General features: G+C 35.1%; 1 protein-coding gene across 2 annotated transcripts in view; it reads left to right on the forward strand.

Annotated features, from left to right (window-relative positions):
- AMMECR1 (Alport syndrome, mental retardation, midface hypoplasia and elliptocytosis chromosomal region gene 1) overlaps nt 1–23,455 on the forward strand; it is a 122,697-nt gene that overhangs the window by 32,563 nt on the left and 66,679 nt on the right. For both annotated transcript variants that reach the window (XM_006082236.2, XM_014459390.2), the window contains exon 2: nt 20,216–20,326. In XM_006082236.2, coding sequence (XP_006082298.1) covers nt 20,216–20,326 — 111 coding nt within the window. The remainder of the gene's footprint in view (nt 1–20,215; nt 20,327–23,455) is intronic.

Genomic DNA, 23,455 nt, shown 5'->3' on the forward strand with positions numbered 1-23,455 from the left:
TTCTGCTTTCCAAAAGTCTATTAGAGCAACACAAAAGCAAACGTTGCTTGTAGTTGTGTTGACCAGACCTGGAAAAATTCTAGACATTTGACAGTGACGTTATTCCCAGCTGTACTTATCTGTTGCCCTCAGATTTTGAACTCTGAACTTTGATGACTTACTCTTTTTTGCTCTGGATCTGCCCTGACAGGATTTAATTGGCTTTTCTTTGGAACCCTCCTGCCTCTAGAACCATTTCCTTGATATCCAGTTTTACTCTGTTTTGATTAAACATTTTCTCTGTTGTTCTGTTCCTGGAGAGGTTAAAGGGACTCTTACCAGGTATTTCTCTGGGTGTTTCCAGGAAGAGCATTTCTTCTGGCCTAGCTATACTTTTTTGGGATGACTGGCTTCTTTAGTCCCCTCGCTATAAATTCCCAAACCAGAGGATATTTATCAGATTGGGAATACTAGAAAATAACTTTTCTGCTTGCCAAGGATATCCTGGGTTTACTTAAGAAAATTTTAAAATAGTTGTCCAGTGAATACTTAATGGTTATGTCTCTTCTACCTACCTACACTTAGGGGGCCAGATTTGACTACTTTACCTAGATTAAGAATCACCTTTTCCCTGTGAATTCAGAATTTTCTTACTAGGTATAGAGTGAACCAGTGTTTTTTAAAACCATACATCAACCACAAAAATGGCTGAAATAACACCAAAAAAGAAATGGTATGCAAGCTCACTCATATCTGGAGATGATAAATCTTTTCTGTGGCTTTGGAGTTAGATAACCTTATTGATAATGCCAGGTCTGCTCTATACAAGCAGTGTCTAAGGCTTAAGTAAACCAACCTCTTAGCCTCAGTTTTCTCATCTGTAAAAACCCTTTTTTAATAATGTTGCTATGAAGAGTAAAATGCATGTGAAAGCACCTAATTGTATTTGACTCATACTATGTTCTTATTGAATATTAACTCTCATTTTCCTACTTAATGTTCTTAAAGTCCTGAACCATTTGATTGAGCAAGGCACCCATTACACCAGAATCTTACATTTCCCTAGATAATGGAATTCTTTCAAGAACCACCTGTGTTATAATACTTATTATAACAAATTATCATACTAAATTATAATACCCAGAGTATTCTACTTCTCCCAGGTATCCAAGGAAGGAAATCAACAATTATTGAGGGGCTACTTAAAGTAGAGGTCTTATTGGCCAAAAATGATGATATTAATAATTACACCTTTATTGATATGGCATTATAATTGGCAGTTTCCAGGACCTTTTAAATGACTATTGTCCTTGGATCCCTGCAGCAGTCCATCAAGCAGACAGTGCACTTGTCCCCATCTTGCATATCCATGTCTGAAGATGAAGGGAATTAGATGACTCCTTCATGGTCTTCTAATAAATGGTAGAGTTGAGCCTTGGGCCTGTATCTTTGGATGCCCCATCCCTATTTCTATTCCAGTGCCACCCTATTTCAGCACTTTTATCCTACTATACTGCATTGATTTGAACTCTGAGGTTCTGCTACATGATTTACCCAATCACTAGAATTCTAAGAATAAAACATTTCTCATGTTTCCCCCTGATTTTTATTCCCAAGAATTTTATCTCCCTAAGAGATATCTCTCAAGTTTAAGAGTTTCAAACTCTACCTAGGGGCCTGAAAAAGCTGTTTATCCCTTTGATATAAATTCTGTGTGCCACAGTTAGATGCCCACAATCATTTAAAAATGGTATTTCTTGGGCCTAGACCAGGGGTGGGCAAACTTTTTGACTCGAGGGCCACAATGGGTTCTTAAACTGGACCGGAGGGCCAGAACAAAAGCATGGATGGAGTGTTTGTGTGAACTAATATAAATTCAAAGTAAACATCATTACATAAAAGGGTACGGTCTCTTTTTTTTTTAGTTTTATTCATTTCAAATGGGCCGGATCCGGCCCGCGGGCCGTAGTTTGCCCACGGCTGGCCTAGACCCACAACAAAATTCTCTTTTTGTGTGATTATCATTAGATCTTTAGATTAAATTATTTCATTTATTCAAAAACATATTTAGCCCTTACTATGTTCCAGGGACTAGTGATGCAGCCATGCCAAAGACAGATTTTTTTTCTTGAAACTTACTGGTGATTAGACAATAAACAAATGGGTAGTGATATGTGCTGTGAATAACAAATAAAACACTTTAAAAATTTTGCCCAAGCCATGAAAGTACTATAATTGCAATAGCTACCAGTGACCCCTCATAGACTCTCTAGAAGAGTTAGTTATTGGGAACATGTTCCTCCGGAAAGGAACATTGTCTCTCACAGCCCTTAGCAGTTCCTACCTTCCTTTCCATTCTTTGGACTAAGACCTTGCTTTCTTGTATGGTTGTGAGCAACGCTTTTAGAGTTAGATTGTAAGGATGTGGCCAAGCACTTAAACTCAAACTGGGGAGGAAGGCTTTTATGTATAAAACACCTTTAGAGAAACCATCTCACATCTACTTTAAAGTTGTGTTTATCCTTTATCCTTGAAATGTAATGTCTTGCCTTATAGTGTTACGTGAAGAACATTGAAGATAGATGGATTTTAAAGTATCAATTCAAGTATGCTATTTAAGAAAACAATATATAATAGCCTCCTCAGATGCTTCTTGTTTTGTGGCGAAGACTGTAGAATAAGTTATTTTTACATAAGTGTTTTAAAAGTTCTGAAGAACAAGGAGTCTGCAAGTTGGAAATAAGCCATTCGTACCATGAGGCAAATATACTTGAGTTTAATTTTTAAACTATAACTGCCGTTTGACCTTAAATTAAGACAGTTTGTTTCCATTGTGGTGTTTTACTGGTTTAACAATAAGAACATTTAAAGCAGCTGACAGCAATTAAAATGATTTATAAATGATGGTTGTAAATAAATATTCTTGAAGTTTTAACTCAATAGAGTCCATTTTTTTATTGTAGTGGCACTGTCTTTATGGAAAACAATTTGGAAAAACGCATCAAGAGTTTTTAAAAATGTTCATACACTTTGATCTGATAATTATGTGTTTAAAATCCCTTAGAAAATAAATCTGAGATCTGGATAGATTTTAGTGCACAGAGATGTTCCCCACAATTTTAAAAGAAGAAATCACTCCCCAAATCATGATACACCCATATGATGAAATAATCATGGAGCCATTAAAATATTTTTAAAGAATTTTATGCAATTCAGTTGAAAAATAAACTCTACAAAACCATATAGTATGATCTTGACTATGTGAAAATATTTCCATAGAAAAAGACTGTCAGGAAACATTGTAAATTTTCATTTTCTTTGGGTTGTGAGATTATGTGTGATTTTTATTTCTTTCTATTTTTTCTGTATTTTATAAAAATTGTTTACAGTGAACATGTATTATATTTATAGTGAATAAAAATGTTATATAAGTGTTTTGATCCTTTCTTTCAATGGGATTCTTTTTATTAATACCCAGTCCTTTTATATTATTATATAACATTTTTTCCAGATTTTCATCTTTAGAGCTTTTCTTCTTTCTAGTGAAGTATTATGTTTTTAATCTTCTGTTTATTTCAATTTTTATGATATAGAGTGTCAATTTTATTTATGCTAGTTCTGATTTCCAGGTGTTCTTTAAAGCCAATAATTCAGTTCCACATTGGAATACTATTTTTCAAGTGGTTTATATGAAAAACATACATTCACAATATGTAGTAAAGAGAGTTAGCTCTGGAGCCACAATGCCTGGGTCCAAATCATGGACCCACCACTTAGTAGTTTTATGACAACTGACAAGTTAACTGCCCTTTCTGATTCTCAGTTTCCCTGTTTGTAAAATGGGGGATAATAGTAGTATCTACTTCATAGGGTTGTAGTAGGAATTTAAAAGAATTATTACACGTAGCCCTGGCCAATATGTCTCAGTTGGTTGAGTGTAGTCCCCTGCACCGGAAGGTTGCCTGTTCAATTCCTATTCAGGGCACATGCCCAGGTTGCGGGTTTGGTCCCCAGTCAGGGTGCATACGGAAAGGAACTGATGGATGTTTCTTTCTCACATAGATGTTTCTCTCTTTCTCTTTCTCTCTCCCTTCCTCTCTCCCCCCTCCCCTTCCTTTCTCTCTAAAATAAAAACATATTTTTAAAAAGAATTGTTACATGTAAACACTTGAAAAAAGCCTGGCACATAGTAAATATAAATATACCATGAAAGTTAGCTATTTTTAGTAGTGTATATTCACATATATACACAAACATATACATATTGTTATGATCATTTGCAAAGTGCTCCTTTTATATGTCTTTCATTCTTTAATACCATTGTAATTTAAAAATGATTATTTTTGTCTTATTTGCAGGTAGAGTTAGTTTTTCGTTTGTGCTTTAAAATTATTTTAAAGAGTTTTCATATTTCAGCAGTAGAAACCTTATTGATTTGTTTTCCAATCATACTTTCTTTTTCCATTTTTGGAATTGATGATCATTCATGTGGGCCAGATGGATGAAGACTGGCTTTGTTCTAGGTGTAAATGAACTTCTATTTACATGGCTGATATATTAATTACCAGTTATTCTCATCTGTTAAATTGTTTAACTTATTTATTAAAGTACCACCTGAGTAGAGAAAGGGGGAGATGGGCTGGTAAATTTGAATGTACCCCAAAGTGATAAAACTACATTTGTTTCATTTTAAACTTTATAATATAGACTTTTCTAATTCAAACTGATCTTTGCCGACAGATTTGGGGTAAAAATAGAGAACTACCATTTAGTGAATCATTTATTGGGTTAGACACTTACATATAGTATTATGTAATTTTGTAGTCTATCTGAGAAGTAGTTAATTATAAGTAAAACAATTATTTTGTAATTTTGCTGTCTTACATTACAAAATGAGAAATGTATTCCTATAGGAAACAATTTGGATTTAACTTTTCCATTGCTCAGTTTCATTTCTTTAAGAAGAGGTACTTTTGTAGTATGTTTACATTGACAGAATGAGGAAAGATGCTGGGCAAGTTTGATAGCATGAAGCTGGTCACTGAAAGACTCTCCAAATAAAAAGATTTTTCATCAATATGGCAGTATTCAACTGAGACATATAGAATCCCAATATCTGCATCTTCACCTGGAAACTTGGTTAGTGTGTAATGCCAAGAAGGGGTGGGAGAGGTAGCCTGGTAGGGAATTACATTTCCCCCCTTTTTTGTGTGCATTTCAGATCTAGAAATAAAGAGACAGTTCTAGTTTAAATTGTTTTTTGTGTCTGTGGGGTTTATCTAAAAAGCAAAGGCTTGAGTTGTTGTTCTTGTTGATCTTAAAGAAGAGGACTAGGTGAATTCTAGGGGAAACAGCTTTCAGGGATGAGCATATTCAATAGCTCAGGTGGCAGATTTTACTTTCTTATTGTATTGATGTGATGAAGCTGAGTAGGTCACCCTCACTCCAGACCCTATCTATACATTACCTTTGGCTAATTTGTAGTCTGCCTTGTACCTAGGAGTTCAGCTGGAGGCTTTGTAAATCAGAACATTTAAATATACAGAGGAAGTAGTTGTACTGATGTTTGTTGGTTAGGCTGCTTTGTTCTTTTTTATCTTCCCAGGGAGTTTGGCCTTTTTGTTTATCTTCCGTTTCATTTGTTCACAAAGTTACAGGCTTTGAAGTAGGCAATTTTATGGGACTACCTAAAGAGAAGTGTAAAGCAATTATCCTTCTCATTTCACTATTTGATTTATCTCAGTTTCTCAGCCAAACTCAGCCAGTGTCATTCATGGGTTTTGTCTTTTTTCTCATTCGTTCTGCACTTGCTTGCTTACTGCTATCCTCATTTTCTGTGGAAGCATATGTTGTTTTGTGCCTCCCAAATTAGAGGTTGATTCAATCTCTGCCTCCCAGATTAGAGGCTGACTCAATTTACTTTATGAACATTGAACTATAATGGTGTTGTCTTGATGTGTTAGTGGGAAGTTTTAAAAAAAATTTGATATGATAATATAATGGCGCACATCACAGTATTTTTTAAATTTCTTCCATCATAAAGTAATGGCATATCTGGTTGAGTTAAGGTGGAGTTCCTGTCCTTAGTCAACTGCCTATCTATAGATATGACACTGTGATTACAAGACTTGGGCTATTGAGAATATGATAAACTCAGTGTTACCTAGTATAGTAGTGAGGTAAATTGCTATGCCATAAGATTACTTACATTGAAATGGTCATGGTTGGAAAATAGCCCTTTAAAAATAGCAAAAACAAAGGCACACTTACATCAGATATCATTCATGATTGTTAACTTCCTCAAGACTTTTAGCTGTTGTAAATTAAGTTTGTTCAGATTGCATTCACTTTAAAAAAAACTTGAATGGAGGGAGAATAAGAGGAGTGAGCTATTTTTGGCATGGACTTAAAAAAATATCAGTGTGAGTTGTAACTGACACTTTTGTCAAGATCAGTTCTTACCTGACTGCTTTCATTTTTTTATTTCATTATTTTGGACTTTAGAGTTCTTGATTTGATATTTTTAAGTGACATCTCTAACCTTTTGGTTATGAGCAATACGTTGCCCGTGAAATTGGTTAAGTCACTTTATATTCTTCTGAGAGTTTACTACCTGTCAAAGCTGAAGAGATCTCTGTTCCTTTTGTTTTCTGCTTCCTGCACCATTTTACTGCTTGCTATAGTCTTCTATTTGTGGTAGGTTTTTTTTCACATTTAACATCTGAAACCTACCAGAGTTTGACCCTTAAATTAACTCAGTATTAAGAGGCTTTGAGACTTCCACTTTGGTCCATTAGAGAGTAACTGGTATAAAACTTGTTTCCTTCTGCCTCTCATACCTTATAAACAAATAGGAACTGGAAAAAATACATGAAACAAGTGTTTTCAGGTATTGGGCAACAGGTAGCACAGGACTGTGATCCATGAGAAAAGCGGAACCAACAAAGTGAGCCCTATACTCGCCTGGCCTTTTTCCTGCAACCAGTGTCTGGATCATAGAATTTTAAAAGGGAACCTGCAGAGCCTGCAGTCTTGTTGAATTGATGAGACAGAGATAGGAGCCCAGGGAGGCCTATGTAATAGGAATTTGTACAGCAACATACTGGAGGGGGAAGCTACTCAGAGAAATAGTTCCACAAATCTGCATAAATATGCCCTTTATCTTCCACTTAATATAAATCTGTGCATGTGTTGAAAGAAACACATGAGGCTGTGCAAAAAACAATTACTCAGGTGCTATAAGTTGAAAACTTACCAAAAGTCATACAGGTCTGAGAGACATTTGAGTTCCTACAGCAAAAGTGGAAAGATATTGCTGAACACCCAGGGTATGTAGTAGAGATCCCAGAAGCATCATACCTTAGTAATAGGGGTAATGTAGCCCTAGAGTAAAGGGTACTCTGAATCCAATCTAACAAAACTTATAAACCAAGTGTTGAAAAATAATTATCCACAAATAATTTAGATGCATGACAAAACAAACTTCACTCTGAAGGAAAACAGTAAAATCAAAGCAATCAAGAATATAATGATTATAGTATCTGACATCCCAAAATTACTAAACATTCCTAGGAGCACTGACATGTGATTCATAACCAGGAGGAAGTCATTCAATAGAAACAAAATTAGAAATGATGGTTATAGAATTAGCCAAGCAGCATGGCTCAGTGGTTGAGCATCACCTATGAACCAGGATGTCACGGTTCCATTCCCAGTCAGGGCACATTCCTGGGTTTCCGGCTCGATCCCCAGTCAGGGGCGTGCAGGAGGCAGCCGATCCATGATTCTCTCTCATCATTGATGTTTCTATCTCTCCCTCTCCCTTCCTCTGTGAAATCAATAAAAATATGTTAAAAAAAGAATTTAGCAGGCAAAGACTTTTAAACAGCTATGAAAATATGTTAACAATTGAAAGTAACATGAATATAATGAGGAAAAATTGAAGACATATAAAGAACCTATTAGAACTTCTGGAGCTGAAAAGTATAGAATATGAAATGAGAAATTCATTGGATGAGATTAATAGCAGATTAGACTACAGAAGAAATGATCAATGAATTTGAAGATACAACAATAGAAATTATCCAATCTGCAAAAGAGAATGGGAAAATCCTGAAGATAAGAGAGAGAACTGTGGGACAATATCAAGCAGACTAACATACATGTAATTGGAGTTCCAAAAGGAAAGGAGAGAGAGGAATAGACTGAAAAATAGCTTAAGAAATAATGACTAAAATTTTCCAATTATGATGAAAACTATAAACACATAGAAGCTCAACGAACTCTTAATTGGGATAACCACAAAAGAAAACCACACCATGACTATTATCAAATTGCTGAAAACCAATAGTAGAGGGGACATCTAAAAAGAAGCTAGAGAAAAAAACACACATATTAATACAGAAGAACACAGATTTAAAAAATCATAGGTCTCATTAGAAAAAAATGCGAGCAAGAAGACAATGGAATGAGATCTTTGAAGAGCCGAAAGAAAAAAATAAAAACTCAAATCCTATCTCCAATGAAAATATCTTTAAAAAATTAAAGCAAAAAGAAATGAGGGTGAAATACATTTTCTTTCAGACAAACAAAAACTGAAAGAATTGTCACCAGCAGACCTATACTACAGGAAATATTAAAGGAAGTTTTTCAGGCTGAAGGAAAATGACACCAGATGGAAACTTGGATCTCTACAATGTAATGAAGAGTTCCAGATAAGTGCAGTAAGTATGGGGTAAATATAACAAACTTTGTTTCTCATTTAAAATGTTCTTTTAAAATTAAGTGATTGTTTAAAACAAAATTAATAATCTATCATAGAATTTATATAAGGTATGACAATAGCCCCAAGGGATGGAAGGAGTGAAATGGATGTATGCTGCTAAGATCTCAATGTTATATGTATAGTGTTGTGTTATTACTTGAAGGTAGATTGGAGTAAGTTAAAGACTCATCATAATACAACCTGGAACAACTGCCAAAAGAACAACTACAATATCAAATATAAACATGGTAGACAATCATATCAAAATTACATTGAATATAAGTAGTCTAAATACTCCAATTAAAAGGCTGCATAAAAATGCAAGACCCAACTATGTACTGACTCTAAGAAACCCATTTTAAGAATAAAGACACATCTTGGCGGGTATGCCTTGGTGGTTGATTGTCGATCTATAAACCAGGAGGTCACGATTCAATTCCCGGTCCCGGCACATGCCCGGGTTGTAATTCCCGGTCCCGGCACATGCCCGGGTTGTGGGCTCGATCCCCACTGTGGGACATGCAGGAGGCACCAGATCAATGATTCTGTCTCATCATTGATGTTTCTATCTCTCTCTACCTCTCCCTTCCACTCTGAAATCAATAAAAATATATTTAAAAAAAGAATAGAGACACAGGTTAAAAATAAAAAGATGGGAAAGGTATATCATACAAAACTATAAGAAAGCTAGAGTGACTATGTTAATTAAACAAATTAGACTGCAGTACAAACAATATTATGAGGACAAGGGGGATGTTTCATAATGGCAAAGTGGTCAATTCATCAAGAAGACAACAATCCTAAATGTATGCCCCTTGTAGAGACTCAAAATACATGTTTTAAAAAAGCAGATACAACTGAAATGATACACAAGACCATAATTTGAGTTGTATACTTCAACACTCTTTAACTCAGTAATTGATAGAACAAGTAGACAAAAAAAAAAAATCACTGAGTAGATAGAAAACCTGACGAACACTACCAATCAACTACACCTACTTGACATTTTTAAAGCACTGGACTTGAAACTACTGGAATACATCTTTGTTTTTCAAATTGACATGGTACATTCACTAGGATAGACCACATTCTGAGCCATAAAACAAGCCTTAGTATATTCAGAAGAATTGAAGTTATACAAAGTATGTTCTCTGATCAAAATGGAATTAAATTAGAAATCAATAAAAAGATACCTGGAAAATTCTCAAATTAGTAAATTACATAATGTACCTCTAAATGGATCATGGGTCAAAGAAGTAAATGTAAGGGAAATTGAAAAATATTTTGAACTGAATAATAATGAAAACATCACTGGAATTTGTGGGATATATCTAACAGTGCTTAGATGGAAATTTATAGCTTTAAAATGAGATCTAAGATCAATAATCTAAGATTCCACATTAAGAAATAAGAAAATGAAGAGCAGATTAACCCTGAATAAGATGAATAAAATATTAGAAGAGTAGAAATCAATAAAATAGAAAACTAACAATAAAGAAAAATCAATTAAATCAATAGCCAGCTCCTTGAAAAGATAAGCAGAATTGATAAACCTATAGGTAGACTGATAAAGATAAAAAAGAGATAAAAGATACAAATTAACATAAATTACCAATATCAGGAAGGAAAGAGGGCATTTCTATAGATCCTATAGGTATGAAAAGGATAGTAAGGGAATATTGTGAATAACTTTATACCAACAAATTCTACAGTTTAGAGAAATTGGGAAGTATTCCTTGAAAGACACAAATTACCAAAACAGACTCAGGAAGAACTAGAAAATCTGAATAACCTTATACCTATTAAGGAAGTAAAAATTATAATTAAAAATTATCCCATAATGAAAATCCAAGCTCCAGTGACTTTAATGGTGAATTCTATAAAATAAACCAAATTTGTAGAAACACAGGAGGATAAAATCCTTCTCAACTTATTGCATGAGGCTGGCATCACTGTAAATTCCAAAAACTAACAAAGATATTACAAGAAAAGAAAACCAAGACCAATACTCTTTATATACATACATACAAAGATTCTTCACCAAATATTAATAAATAATTGAACCTCACAGTATACACAAAAAAAGTAACTCATGTCATAAACCTAAATGTAAAAGCTAAATTTATAAATCTCCTGGAAGAGAACAGGAGAAAATCTTCATTACCTTTGGATAAAGATTTCTTCTATTAGACATAAAAACATGAACCAGGAAAGAAAAATTGATAAAAGTAAACATCAAATTTTAAAATGTCTGCTCTTCAAAGGATACCATTAAGAAAATGAAAAGGCTGCCCTAGCTGGTTTGGCTCAGTTGATAGAGCGTTGGCTTGAGAACTGAAGGGTCCTGGGTTCGATTCCAATCACGGGCACATGCCTGGGTTGCAGCTCAATCCCCAGTAGGGGGCGTGCAGGAGGCAGCCGATCAATGATTCTCATTGATGTTTCTAACTCTCCCTCTTCCTTCCTCTCTGAAGTCAATAAAAATATATATTTAAGAAGAGAAAAAAAAAGAATGAAAAGGCAAACCACAGACTAGGAAAATATATTAGCAGTACATATATGTAATAAGATTGGTATCCAGGATATATTTTTTAAAAACCCACAACTCAATAGAAGACCATTTAAAAATGAGGTCCAGAGACATGGAAGCATAGAACAGAGTGTGGAATCTCAGAGGGAAGGTGGGGTGGGGGTGGGGGTGGGGGTGGGGCAGATAGGGTGGTGAAAGACTGGGCAGGGGGTGGGGATGGCTGGAGGGGGTCAATGGGGGGAAAAGGAGACATATGTAATACTTTCAACAATAAAGATTAAAAATAAATAAATAAAAATGAGTCACTGGGTTGAACAAGTACCTCCCAAAAGAAGATATTGTTAAAAGTTGAAGAGTTGCAAAAAAAAAAAAAAAAAAAAAAAAGAGTTAAAGAGTTGCTCTAGCCGCTTTTGCTCAGTGGGTAGAGGGTCTGCCTGTGGACTGAAGGGTCCCAGGTTAGATTCTAGTCAAGGGCACATGCCAGGGTTTTGGGCTCGATCCCCAGTAGGGGGTGTGCAGAAGGCAGCTAATCAATGATTCTCATCGTCGTTTCTATCTCTCTCTCCCTCTCCCTTCCTTGCTGAAATCAATAAAAATATATTTTTAAAAAGGGTTGAAGAGTTGCTCAATATCCTTAATTATCAGAGAGCTGCAAATTAAAACCACAGTGAGATATCCCTACACATTAGCTTCAATTTTCAAAAAAAGAGAAGACCAAGTGTTGGTGAGGATGTGGACAGCTGGCATACTCATACAATGCTGGTAGGAATGTAATTGGTACTGCCACTGGAAATTGGTACGGCTAATTGGAAGTTTGGCAATTTCTTGTAAAGTTAAATATACACCCACTCATAACTCAGCAATACTCTTTGCAGGTAGTTACCTAACAAGAATGAAAACTTATGTTCACACAAAAACGTAAATGCAAATATTATCCTAGCAATTTTATTTATAGAAGCCCCAAACTGGAAGCAGTCCTAATATCCATCAATGAATGCGTGTATAAATAAATTTTGGTATATCCAATCAGTGTAATACTACTCAACAATAAAAAGGACCAAACAACATGGATGACTAGAAAAAGCTTTATTCTAAATGAAAGAAGATATACACAAAAGACTACATATTGGATGATTCCATTTACATGAAATTTTAGAAAAAGCAAAATAACAGTGACCAAAAGCAGGTTAGTGTTCACCAGGTTCCAGGAGTGTGTGTGTGTGTGGGGGGAGGGTAGGGGGGAGGAAGGGGGGAAATTGCAAAGAGGCATGAGGAAACTGTGGTTTAGGTTATGTTTGTGTACATTTGTCAAAATTCATTGAATTTTACACTTAAATAGGTGCTTTTATTATAGCAATAATACTTTAATAAAGTTGATTTTTTAAAAGAAACATTTTAGAGATGAGGATGTCAATTCCATGTAAAAAAAAAAAAAAAGCCTCAATCTCTCAGATATTTAATAGTAGAGAGAGGTTCTTGAGAGGTTGAACTGTTTTCTGAAAGTAAAAGGAGGGGGGAAGCAAAGGCAGCATAAGCAGCTCTGATACAAAATAAGCTCTCACTTTAGCACTTTGTCCCTAGATCCCACCTTTCTTCTTTCCCTTAAAATAAGGGGCTTGCTGAATTCCTGCTAGAAAGCTGAGTCTATCCAGTTCCTTTCTCCCAAAGGAGCAAGTAATCCAATATAAGACTTTAAAATCAAAACAGTTACCTTCCTAAACCCAGAAAACATGTGAAAAACAAATATATCAAAGTTTTATTGCCGGTCTTACTTATTAAGCTGGCACATTACATTGGATCTCCTTGGAACAGGAAACACGATAAAAATCTAGAATGAAGAAGCTGGATAACTGTCCAGTTCTTTTTATATTAGTATTTAACTCAGTCAACATATTTTTTGGTAATTGAGATGGTAGAAGATAGGTAATTAGGTGGGAAAGTAAGTTATAGGTACCAAGCCAAGCCAAACCAAAACAAAAAAAACCCCACACCATTACTTGTCTTCATTATTTTGTTTAAAGTGTTACGAATCCTCCCCCCCCATCATTCAGCATGCAAATTGTCAAATGGAAGTCTCAAAACACTGTTCCATAAAAATTTTAATGGCATAAAAAAGATTTGACTATATTCAACAATATTCATTCTAAAACTCCTGGATCTAGTCATACTAGTCTCTTAGTTTTGCTTATATTGACTTTAGAAATCTTAAGACTAGCAGAAGGTCATCTGTTTTTGACTGGTCTGTTATATATATAAAAATAATTAATTCTTTTCATAATAAAGGCTGAGTCTCAAACCTTAAAGTTCTTTGAAGAAATTGTTTCAGAATAGGAATTTCAAATAGAAATTATTTCATTTTGGAAATCTATAGCAATTTGTCATTTAAAATTTAATGGAGTTACATTTTCAGATAATAAAGATTTGTGGTTTGTTCCTATTATAAGAAGAAACACACAGCTATTTCATCCTTACAATGCTACCATATGTTAAATTTAATACCCACTGCAGTGTCAACTAAGAAGAGAAAATATGTGCAAATATGGTATTTTTTCCAATGCAGGTAGTTTTTTCCATTTAATTTGGGGCTATAAAAAAACAAATTAATAAGACAGACTATTGCAATATGTCAAGTCTGAGACTGAATTTTTTAGCTTACTGAAAATTGTTGATTTGGTCTTGCTAACAGGAAGAAATGATTCTTTTAGCTCAAAAATTGGCAGAATCAAGCTAATCTTTTAAAGTGTGCTTGTGATTTGGCTGGTTATATGTTGGTGGTGATTATCCTTGATTTACAAGGCACACACATACTTTCAACATTTCCAGTCATATGTAAGTCTTTAGACTGCCTCTCTTCCTCTGGCATTTGCCAGTTAAATTAGCATTATAAAAACAGGGAAAATAAAAACATAATGCTGTTATGATAGAATTTCTGGGAATACCAGGTAGAGGAAATTACTGAAAGATGGGTAATTCCTGGTTCACACTTTCAGATATTTGTGGTTTTCTATACTAAACTATGCTGTCTGTGTCTCCTTATTTTCCTGAGCTCCATGGGATACAGACTAATTACAAAGGTTGGAGGGAAAGTGTGGTATAGGCTATAATGGTGATTTAGTGTATTTTCCTTCTCTTCAGTAAAGGATTAATGTGGCTGAGAAAGTACAAAATGCTTTAGAATCTTACCCCCATTTACCCCTTTCTATTCCTCTCCTTTCAGGGCTTTCTATCAATTTGAATTTCAAATTATCTGGAAGAGTTAAGCCTTATTCATTCATTAATCATTTATTCATTCGAAAGTCTCATTAAGTAATATGAAATACTTAAATAATCAGATGGTAAATGGAAATTTTGATGGAAATTTGTAGATATTCCTAAAACACCTGAGTTTGATGAAGGCTGGCTAAACAATATAAAAAAATGAAGCAAGAAGGTTGAGAGGGCATCAGAACAGGTGCTGGGAAACCATCAAAAATAAACTGGTAGGTTTTGTTATGAGCTTTTAATGGGAATAGTGTAGACCAAGCATGTCAAATTTGGTATAAACATTTGTCGATTGGGTCTAGTGTTTCTAGCTTATTCAGCATTTCCAGTTTGCCCTGGTATCTTCTCAGCTAGTCTCTCTGAGGAGGAGGATATTTGTGCTTATGCCTACCTGCATGGTACTGTGAAGTATTCATGTGATTTTCCTATTCTCTGATATGCTACACACAATTTTCCCCCCTGTACTGGGGGGAAAATTAAATCGGTTGTAAGAAAATTTGAAGAATCAGCCAAGTTCTAACACTAACCAGCTTGGTGCCTCTGCATTTAGTCTCCCTGGGTCGCTATTTGGTTTTTTGCCTGTAAAATGAAGAAGAAACAGGTAACTCTTCAAAGTTCTTTTAAGTAATAACTTTAGATACACTATTATATAAACTTTCAACTATGTGCTAACATTTTTGTTAGGGATTTGCTGTGGACTAGATTGTGTCCCCACAAGATTCATACATTGAAATCTAACCCCAACTGTGACTGTATTTGGAGATAGGGCCTATAATGAGGTAATTAAGGCTAAATGAGGTCATAAGAGTGGGGCCCTTATCCCATAGAATTAGTGTCCTTATAAGAAGAGACATTAGAGAGCTCCTGTGAATGATCATTGGCTCTTTCTGAGTGCTCGGAGGAAAGGCTATATCAGGACAAAGCAGTCATCTATCCAAGAAGAGAACTCTCACCAGAAATGGAACCCTGCTGGAACCTTGATCTTGGACTTTCCAGCCTGAAAACTGTGCAAAAAAAAGTCTGTTGTTTTAAGCCACCTAGTCTGTTGTATTTTGTTATGGCACCCCAAGCAGACTAATACAGGATTTAACCATATTGAGTATATATTTATGAATTGAATCTGTAGTTTATATAATTTGTAAATAATATACATAACTTTGTGTTGGAATAAGAAGTGAAAGGTTTCCACCAGGTGATGAAAGGAAAACTCCACCATTTCTATTTTTCTCTGAGTTGGACATTATGAGTAATTCAGTTGGATTTTTGAGCTAAGTAGCAGAAGAACCTGAACATAGTTGAGAAGCAATTATTATTTGTAGGCATAAGGAAAGAACCAAGTTAGAGGGCTTCTCTCTTTACCCATATCCACCTACAATATTAATAATCTTGTTGAATACATATGGTATAGTAATTAGTATTACATTGGTGGGGATTGATATCATTGTTAATGTTACCACCTACAAACTTCATTCTAAATAATCTAATTCTAATGAAGAGCAAATTGTCAGAGTGCGGGCTTACAAATGTCTAAGGCTGCTATTTCTTTTTAACCTCTGTTTTTGCCATGGTATGGCTGGGGAAATAGGATTTAGGATAAAATATTGTTAAGTAAATGCACCTGTTTCATAGTTGTTCCCCTCTCCTACTAACATATTTCTAACCTGTTCTAGCCTGCATCAATAGGACAGTCTTAAAGAGGGGCACAGGAAGTGGCATGCAACTTGGACTGGGGAATATCCTGCCCAGGATACATTGCTTTTCTGTACTCATTCTGATTTCATGCAACTACATTTCCCTTAGAGCTACTACTATTGACCTGATGGTATTGGCTGCCAGTTGGCAGGGAGGATTCACTTAGATTAGGTAGTTACTAAGTGTTCCTGTCTACTGACTGGGAAAAAATGGAGAGAGTTTCTCCCAAGGTTTCTTAAAACATAGTGGTATAAAATGTTCAGAAGTAGGAAAATTCCTTAAAAAGCAATGTCTGCTTACCCTCAGATAAACATTTCCATTAATATTTCATTTCATTTTGTGCTCTTTTCTATTATGTAGTATTTTTTCAATGTATATAGGTGACCTTAAACCATATGGTAAAAGTATTTTCCAAAAATATTCCATTTCTGTCCTACCATGAACTATTTTCCTTATATCCTTGTCATTGAGCAGCTTCTCTCAACAGGCTTAAATCTCTTTTTCTACTTTGCCTATTTTTTCCCTCTATGTGTTGGGGAAAATAAAACTTTTTGTTGCTATTTTTAGATAATAGTGAATGTCCCTGTAGTCATTGCCCTGTACAAAGCAGTTATCACTCTCAAGATATAATCTTTTGTGCTCATTTACTGGTATGTTTATTCTGTTTCAGTCTACTTTAAAATCATCAACTTCCCAATTTTCTCCCATTAAATATTGCTTTTAGGTATTTTTTGTGTTTTTTAATTCCTTATATATATTCTTTATAAAAGGTATTAGATGAGCCTTTGCAAATGAGGAATTAGAGTCCCAGGTTTTGAAGGAATAGTTTTATTCTGTCTACTAAAAGTCTGATTTCTTTCACCTTTAGGCATCTGCCATAAACACAGTGAGGTTGTCAAGTAGAAATCCTTCACATCTTTGACACAGATAGTTCCCCACAATACCAGAGTGAATGTTGGTAAGGAACAGGGAGAGTACAGACAATTCTGCATTGGCTTTGCCTCTTGTAAGAGCTTTTTAGAACACATATTAAATAGTGACTGAAATGAATAGAATGTTAAATCTGGAAGAGACCACAGTGTTGTGCACTTCTACATCTTCGTGTTCTTAGTTATTATGGAGTGCCTTGTTTCCCAGGCTGCCTAGCAAAATGCAGCTATCCTCTAGAGCTCTACCTCCTGACTACATCATCCCTTCATCAGTGAAAGCATCCTATATAATAAAAGGCTAATATGCAAATTGTCCCTACCTGCGGGAGTTTGACCGACCGGGAGTTAGACGTGTGCTGACCACCAGGGGGCGGTGTGGAACATGGCAGGCATCGGCGACACAGTGCTGGCAGGAGGCAGCAGTGGAGGTGCTGCCAGCTCCGATGGGCCCCGACAAGAGCGGGACCTCGGCGGGATGGTGGAGCAGGTGAGCAGGCGGCGCCAGAACAAGGCAGGTGCGAAGGGAGGCCCCAGCCGGCAGCCGGGCGAAGGGAGGCTCTGGCCAGTGGTGGCGGCACGCAGCTGGGGGAAGGGAGACCCCGACTGGCAGCCGCTAGGGACCCTACCTGTGCACAAATTTCATGCACTGGGCCTCTATTGGCATTATAAGAAACTGTGTAATTCCCCCCACTATGTGTTTGAATGTCCTCCAACATATTTCATAACATATTTTTTAATCTATCTTTTCTATTTATCCTACGAATTATGAATGTTTTCTTGAGTAGAGAGTATTATATATATTTTAGTGGGACAAATAAGAAAATTGAAAGTACTTTTAAAAGACTTTCATTTCTTGTGTTTCTGATAGGAAATGAATTCACTTGCACTTTTAGATTTCTCTCTCAAGTCACTGAGGAGAGAATATGCCCCTTAGTTCTGTGTTATTGAGAAGCCATCATGGTATTTTAAAGACATGTTATATCTAGTACAGTGTGGTTCACTTTGTTCAGGGTCTGCCAAGGGACATGGCTTGTGTAGAGATATTTTGCATAGGTGTTGTTGAGGATCGATATCTTACTGTCCATATAATGGTTGTTGACATTGACTCCTTCAAATTAGAAAGTAAAAAATGAAGAGGTGAAATTCATATTTAGAGATAACGTGTGAATTTTAGGATACTAATATTTGTGAGGAAATAATTCTGTCTAATTCTTGTCTTTCTGATCTAATATTAGTCAAGAGCAAGTAGAGAAAATTTCCAATGGGAGCATTAGAATCTTGTCTCAAATTATAAGATATTCAGTACACATGATGTAGAAAACAGAAAACCTGGAGTTTACATTTTGCTTTTTATTTTAGTATCTTTACTGTGGTTCATTCAGCACTTGAATACTAATATCGACCACAGATTGGCCCTGTACTTTAGTCATCTTTTTCAGTGCCTCTGGTTATTTGGCTCCAGGAAGAAGGTAATTCTTAGTACTGCCCCTTGGTTTGTATACTGTTTATTTGGGAACCTGTCTGCTGTTGTGGCTACCTGTCAGAGCACAATTTAAATGTTTGAGGTGGGTGATTGAAGTGCTTCAACAGGATATCTATTCAACCTCTGGTGACCCACTATAGGCTAATTTAAAGAAAGAATGTGTTTTCTGACTCAATGGCATATTATCACAAATACATGACATATGGTATGTTCCCCTAAAATTTAAATTTTATTTTATTTTATTTTTTTAATATATTTTATTGATTTTTTACAGAGAGGAAGGGAGAGAGATAGAGAGTTAGAAACATCGATGAGAGAGAAACATCGACCAGCTGCCTCCTGCACATCTCCCACTGGGGATGTGCCCGCAACCCAGGTACATGCCCTTGACCGGAATCGAACCTGGGACCTTTCAGTCCGCAGGCCGACGCTCTATCCACTGAGCCAAACCGGTTTCGGCAAAAATTTAAATTTTAGAAAGTTAAAATCTATTATGTGATACTAACAATACTGTTAATACTCATATCAACACGAGCCATCCCCAACTATAGGTGTTTATTATTTTACAAAATGTCCTAATATGTGTAAATTAATTTATTTCATAAAACATATAAAGTTGCTTCTGATGAAAATCATTGCTTTTAGACTTAACCAATAAGTGAGGCTGTCAGTGGTTTGCTATAGAATCCAAACACTTACTGTATTAAACTTCATTTAAAACTATATTACTTTCTTGATGCCATTATATTACAGTTGATACTTTGGTAGTTGATGCTTGAGAGATTGTACTTATTGGCAGTAATTTTATCTAAAATTTAAAATAAATTTTCTGTCCATATAATGGTTGAAGAATTACTTTGTTAATAATGTTTTCTGTTGTCCTTCATCTCCGAACCCTACTCATTTTTATAAGCCAAGCTGAAGATGATCAAGCGCGATGAAATTTTCTTCTACCCCAGTAGCTTAATTATAGCAGTTTACTATGAACATGTCTGTCTTCTGTACTGGCTCCTAGAGAACAACAACTATGTTTTAGGCAACTTTGTATTTCCTGTAGCACCTTTTACAGTGCTTTGTCCCGATATGTTTAGTTAAGTATTTATTGAAATTGGTGATTTACCCCCAGATTTTTTAAACTAGATTTATGAATGAATCAGTAATTTGAGGTTTAAATGAGGAATAAGGCAGTCAGTTATGATGGCATTTTGGAAATGATGGTTAAGGTCCTATAGTCAGGATTGTCTAGGTTGGAGTTCCTACTTTATGTATGAACTGTGAGACTGCCTCATACCTAAAATAGAAATGTTAGTAATAGCACTAGCCTCTTAGAGGTGTTGATGAGGCTAACAGATGATTTGTTTAAAACATTGATTGTGCTGCCTAACATAGGGTATGCTCAATACATTGTAGCTGTAATTATTGCTAAATGCAGTCCTATTGGGTTAGACACAGCCCCTTGAGGTCCTGCATTTGGTCTTTATATCTCAGGCATCTAACTTTGCATTATAGTAAATGCTCAATAAATTCTTAAGTTGAATTGATTGATTGATTTACCCTGTTTTTATCTTCCATTACAGCCCACTGTTTGTAACATGGAAGATTGGTCGAGACAAAAGATTGCGTGGATGCATAGGTACTTTTTCTGCCATGAATTTGCATTCAGGACTCAGGGAGTACACACTTACCAGGTGAAGACCAATTTTTGTTACCTCTGTTTCTACATTAAAAAAACACACACTTACAAAACTTGAACCTGATTATTTAATTCATTTTTCTTTACTGAATTGTCAATATTCTTGACTCTTTTCATGTTCAATATTTTTCTTCGACCATTTGCCATATCTCTGGTAAAATGTTATTGATATATATTATCATAATATAAAATACTGTGATTACATGTATTCTGCCATAGATGTTTTAAAGTGTTTCTTTTCTTTCAATACCAGATTATTTTGTTTCATTTGAAAATCAATGACCAAATGTCCATAGGTTACCAAAATGTATTATTTCCACAATTTTAGTCATTGTGTCTTCTCTGTTAGACTTTTAAAGAAGTATTGATGTCTGTTTCATCTTGCACATTTTGTTATACTTTTATGTATTTTTAAATGGAACCAGTAAGCTAGGAAGAAAATGATGCCACAGCCTGGCAGCATAATCATTCACATTCACACTTTACCCAGAATTAATTGCAGCTTACTTATTTTGTTTCATCTAACACAAAGACAAAATAATGAATGCCTCATTACAGTTTTTAGGACTTGGTTCTTAATTTTTGAACTCACAAAAAGCTATCTAGTATGCCATCTGATTTTTTTTTTGTTTCAAGTTTTGATTTTTAGCAAATTGTGCTCCAAAATTATTTCAAAAGAAGAAAATTCCTTAAATAATAAGCTATTAGTAAAGGAATTTCCTGTTTTGTTCAGATTTCAGAGTGATTATCTAATACAATTTCTATAGTTGTAATATGTACAAGTGTCCGTCCAACAAGAAATTGTTCTCTCCTGACTATTGGTACTTGGGGCAAATTGCTTAACTTCCAGTAGATAAAGTAGTAATTACTGTATGTATTTTGTTCTGTGTACAAAATAGGGATGTTAGAGAGATGTTAGGGGAATGAAGTAATAATCAATCACTGCTTTGCTTCAGGATTAAGGTTGTGGAACATTCATTATTTATTGTAGAATCACATAAATGCAGTTCATAACACCAGTTAATAAGATGCTGGTAACTGAGTTTAGTATTCTTTTATTTGAAGGAGGAGCTCAGTGCTACAGGATTTTCTTAGCTTACAATGAAGCCCAGAAAAAAAAATCAAAGACTTGGAGGGTCACATTCATTCTTAGATTTTCACAGGTATTAGAAACTTGGTGTTTGGACTTGATTAAATAACAGACAGGCAGTAAAGGGATCAAAACACATATTCTGGAAATAAGTACAAATTGCTAAAGATAGTATAAATGCAGGTCTAGGCATGTTACTTTTTTCCCCTAATGTGAAATACTATGAACTAATTTTTTAAAATTTATTTTTTTATTGAATTTATTGGCAGAATTGAGTTGGAGACTTTAGCAGATTCTGCCAGTGACTACGTCTTTGGGACAGGTGCATATGAAATTACACTTTTAATAGTTAATCGAAGCAATTTATTATGCATTTCCTAATATAATTTGTTATGAGGAACACTGCCTGGTTCCTTGGTATTGCCTGAAGAAAAGGATTCTATGACTAAATATATTTTGGAAGCACTGGCTAAACAAATTTAAATAGATCTGCTCACTGCAGGACTTCGCAGAACTTTTTATGTTCACAGTATTGTTCACCTCTAAGAGAGAGAGAGAGAGAGAGAGAGAGAGAGAGAGAGAGAGAGAGAGAGAGAGAGAGAGAGAGAGAGAAGTACTTCCCAGACTTCACCTTTTTTTTTTTTTTTTTACTATTGAACCCTTTTGTCCTTCACTCCAGTATCTTATGCCATTAGTGTTCTAAGGAATATATTTTCAGATACATTCATTCTGTTTTAATTTTTTTCTTTTTCTTTGTGGTTGGGGAGTCTGCGTTGATGTATGGAAACCCTATGTACTTTCTAATGAAATGTGCCAGAAATCCCAGTATCAAATATTATACTTTATAAATTTTTATTAGTTGTAACTGTAGTAGCAGTTCGGTTTTGTTTAAAGAAAATATGCTTTTTTTGCCTTAATTGATAAGAAAGGATGAAAATATCCAACTTTTCTGGACTTATGGATCTGTCTCCATGGGTAATTACCAGAAGAATTACAGTATATATATATTTTTTTCTATTTTTAAAAAAATATATTTTGATTTTTTACAGAGAGGAAGGGAGAGAGATAGAGAGTTAGAAACATCGATGAGAGAGAAACATTGATCAGCTGCCTCCTGCACATCTCCCAGTGGGGATGTGCCCGCAACCCAGGTATATGCCCTTGACCGGAATCGAACCTGGGACCTTTCAGTCCGCAGGCCGATGCTCTACCCACTGAGCCAAACCGGTTTCGGCTATATATTTTTATAATAATGTGATTTTGAATTAATTGTTCAAATAGTTGAACTTGGAAATTTCCTACATCTGTATACCTGATTACCCTCATTGTAGTCTATGTCTCTTCCTGTTTACTTTTTTACTTTTTCCTCATGTTTTTATTACAACTTCTTGAAAATGTATATATCATATTAGAGATATGTGTTTTTGTGTGTGTGTACACATATACATACCCAGTCTTCTCATTTTTGTTTTGCTTAATTTTGTTTGCTTAATATGATAATAAGAAGTTATTTAGAAGAGATGAACAAAAGAAAACAAGTCTTATAATATGCAGTTGCTCCTTTTTTCATTTCAGAATCAAAATTGTGGCATCATTTTTAAAAGTTGCAGTATAATATCTTTCAGTCCAGTAGGGCACTTATTACTTCTACATGCTGTTGCTGTTGTTACTGTTGTTGTTATTATTATTGTTAATAGCTTCCACTTATTAAGAACCTTACTAAATGTCAGATACTGCAAAGGAGCTTTATATGCATGTTCCTCACAACAACTCTTAGCTTGAATATATTGAATTTATTGGGTTGACACAGGTTAATAAAATTGCATAGGTTCCAAGGGTACACCCCAAGTCAAGTCTCCTTCCATCACCATTTATTCCCCTTTACCTGCTTCTACCTCCCCCCACTTTCCTTTCCTTCTGGAAACTAAGATGTATAGAATTTAAATAATTTAACCCTTTACACATACAGCAAGTATTAAGTGGTAGAACCAGGATTCAAATCAGGCCATCTCACTGGAAAGTCCAAACTCTTAA

The sequence above is a fragment of the Myotis lucifugus genome, unplaced genomic scaffold (genome assembly GCF_000147115.1).
Source record: "Myotis lucifugus unplaced genomic scaffold, Myoluc2.0 scaffold_2, whole genome shotgun sequence".
NCBI lineage: Eukaryota > Metazoa > Chordata > Mammalia > Chiroptera > Vespertilionidae > Myotis > Myotis lucifugus.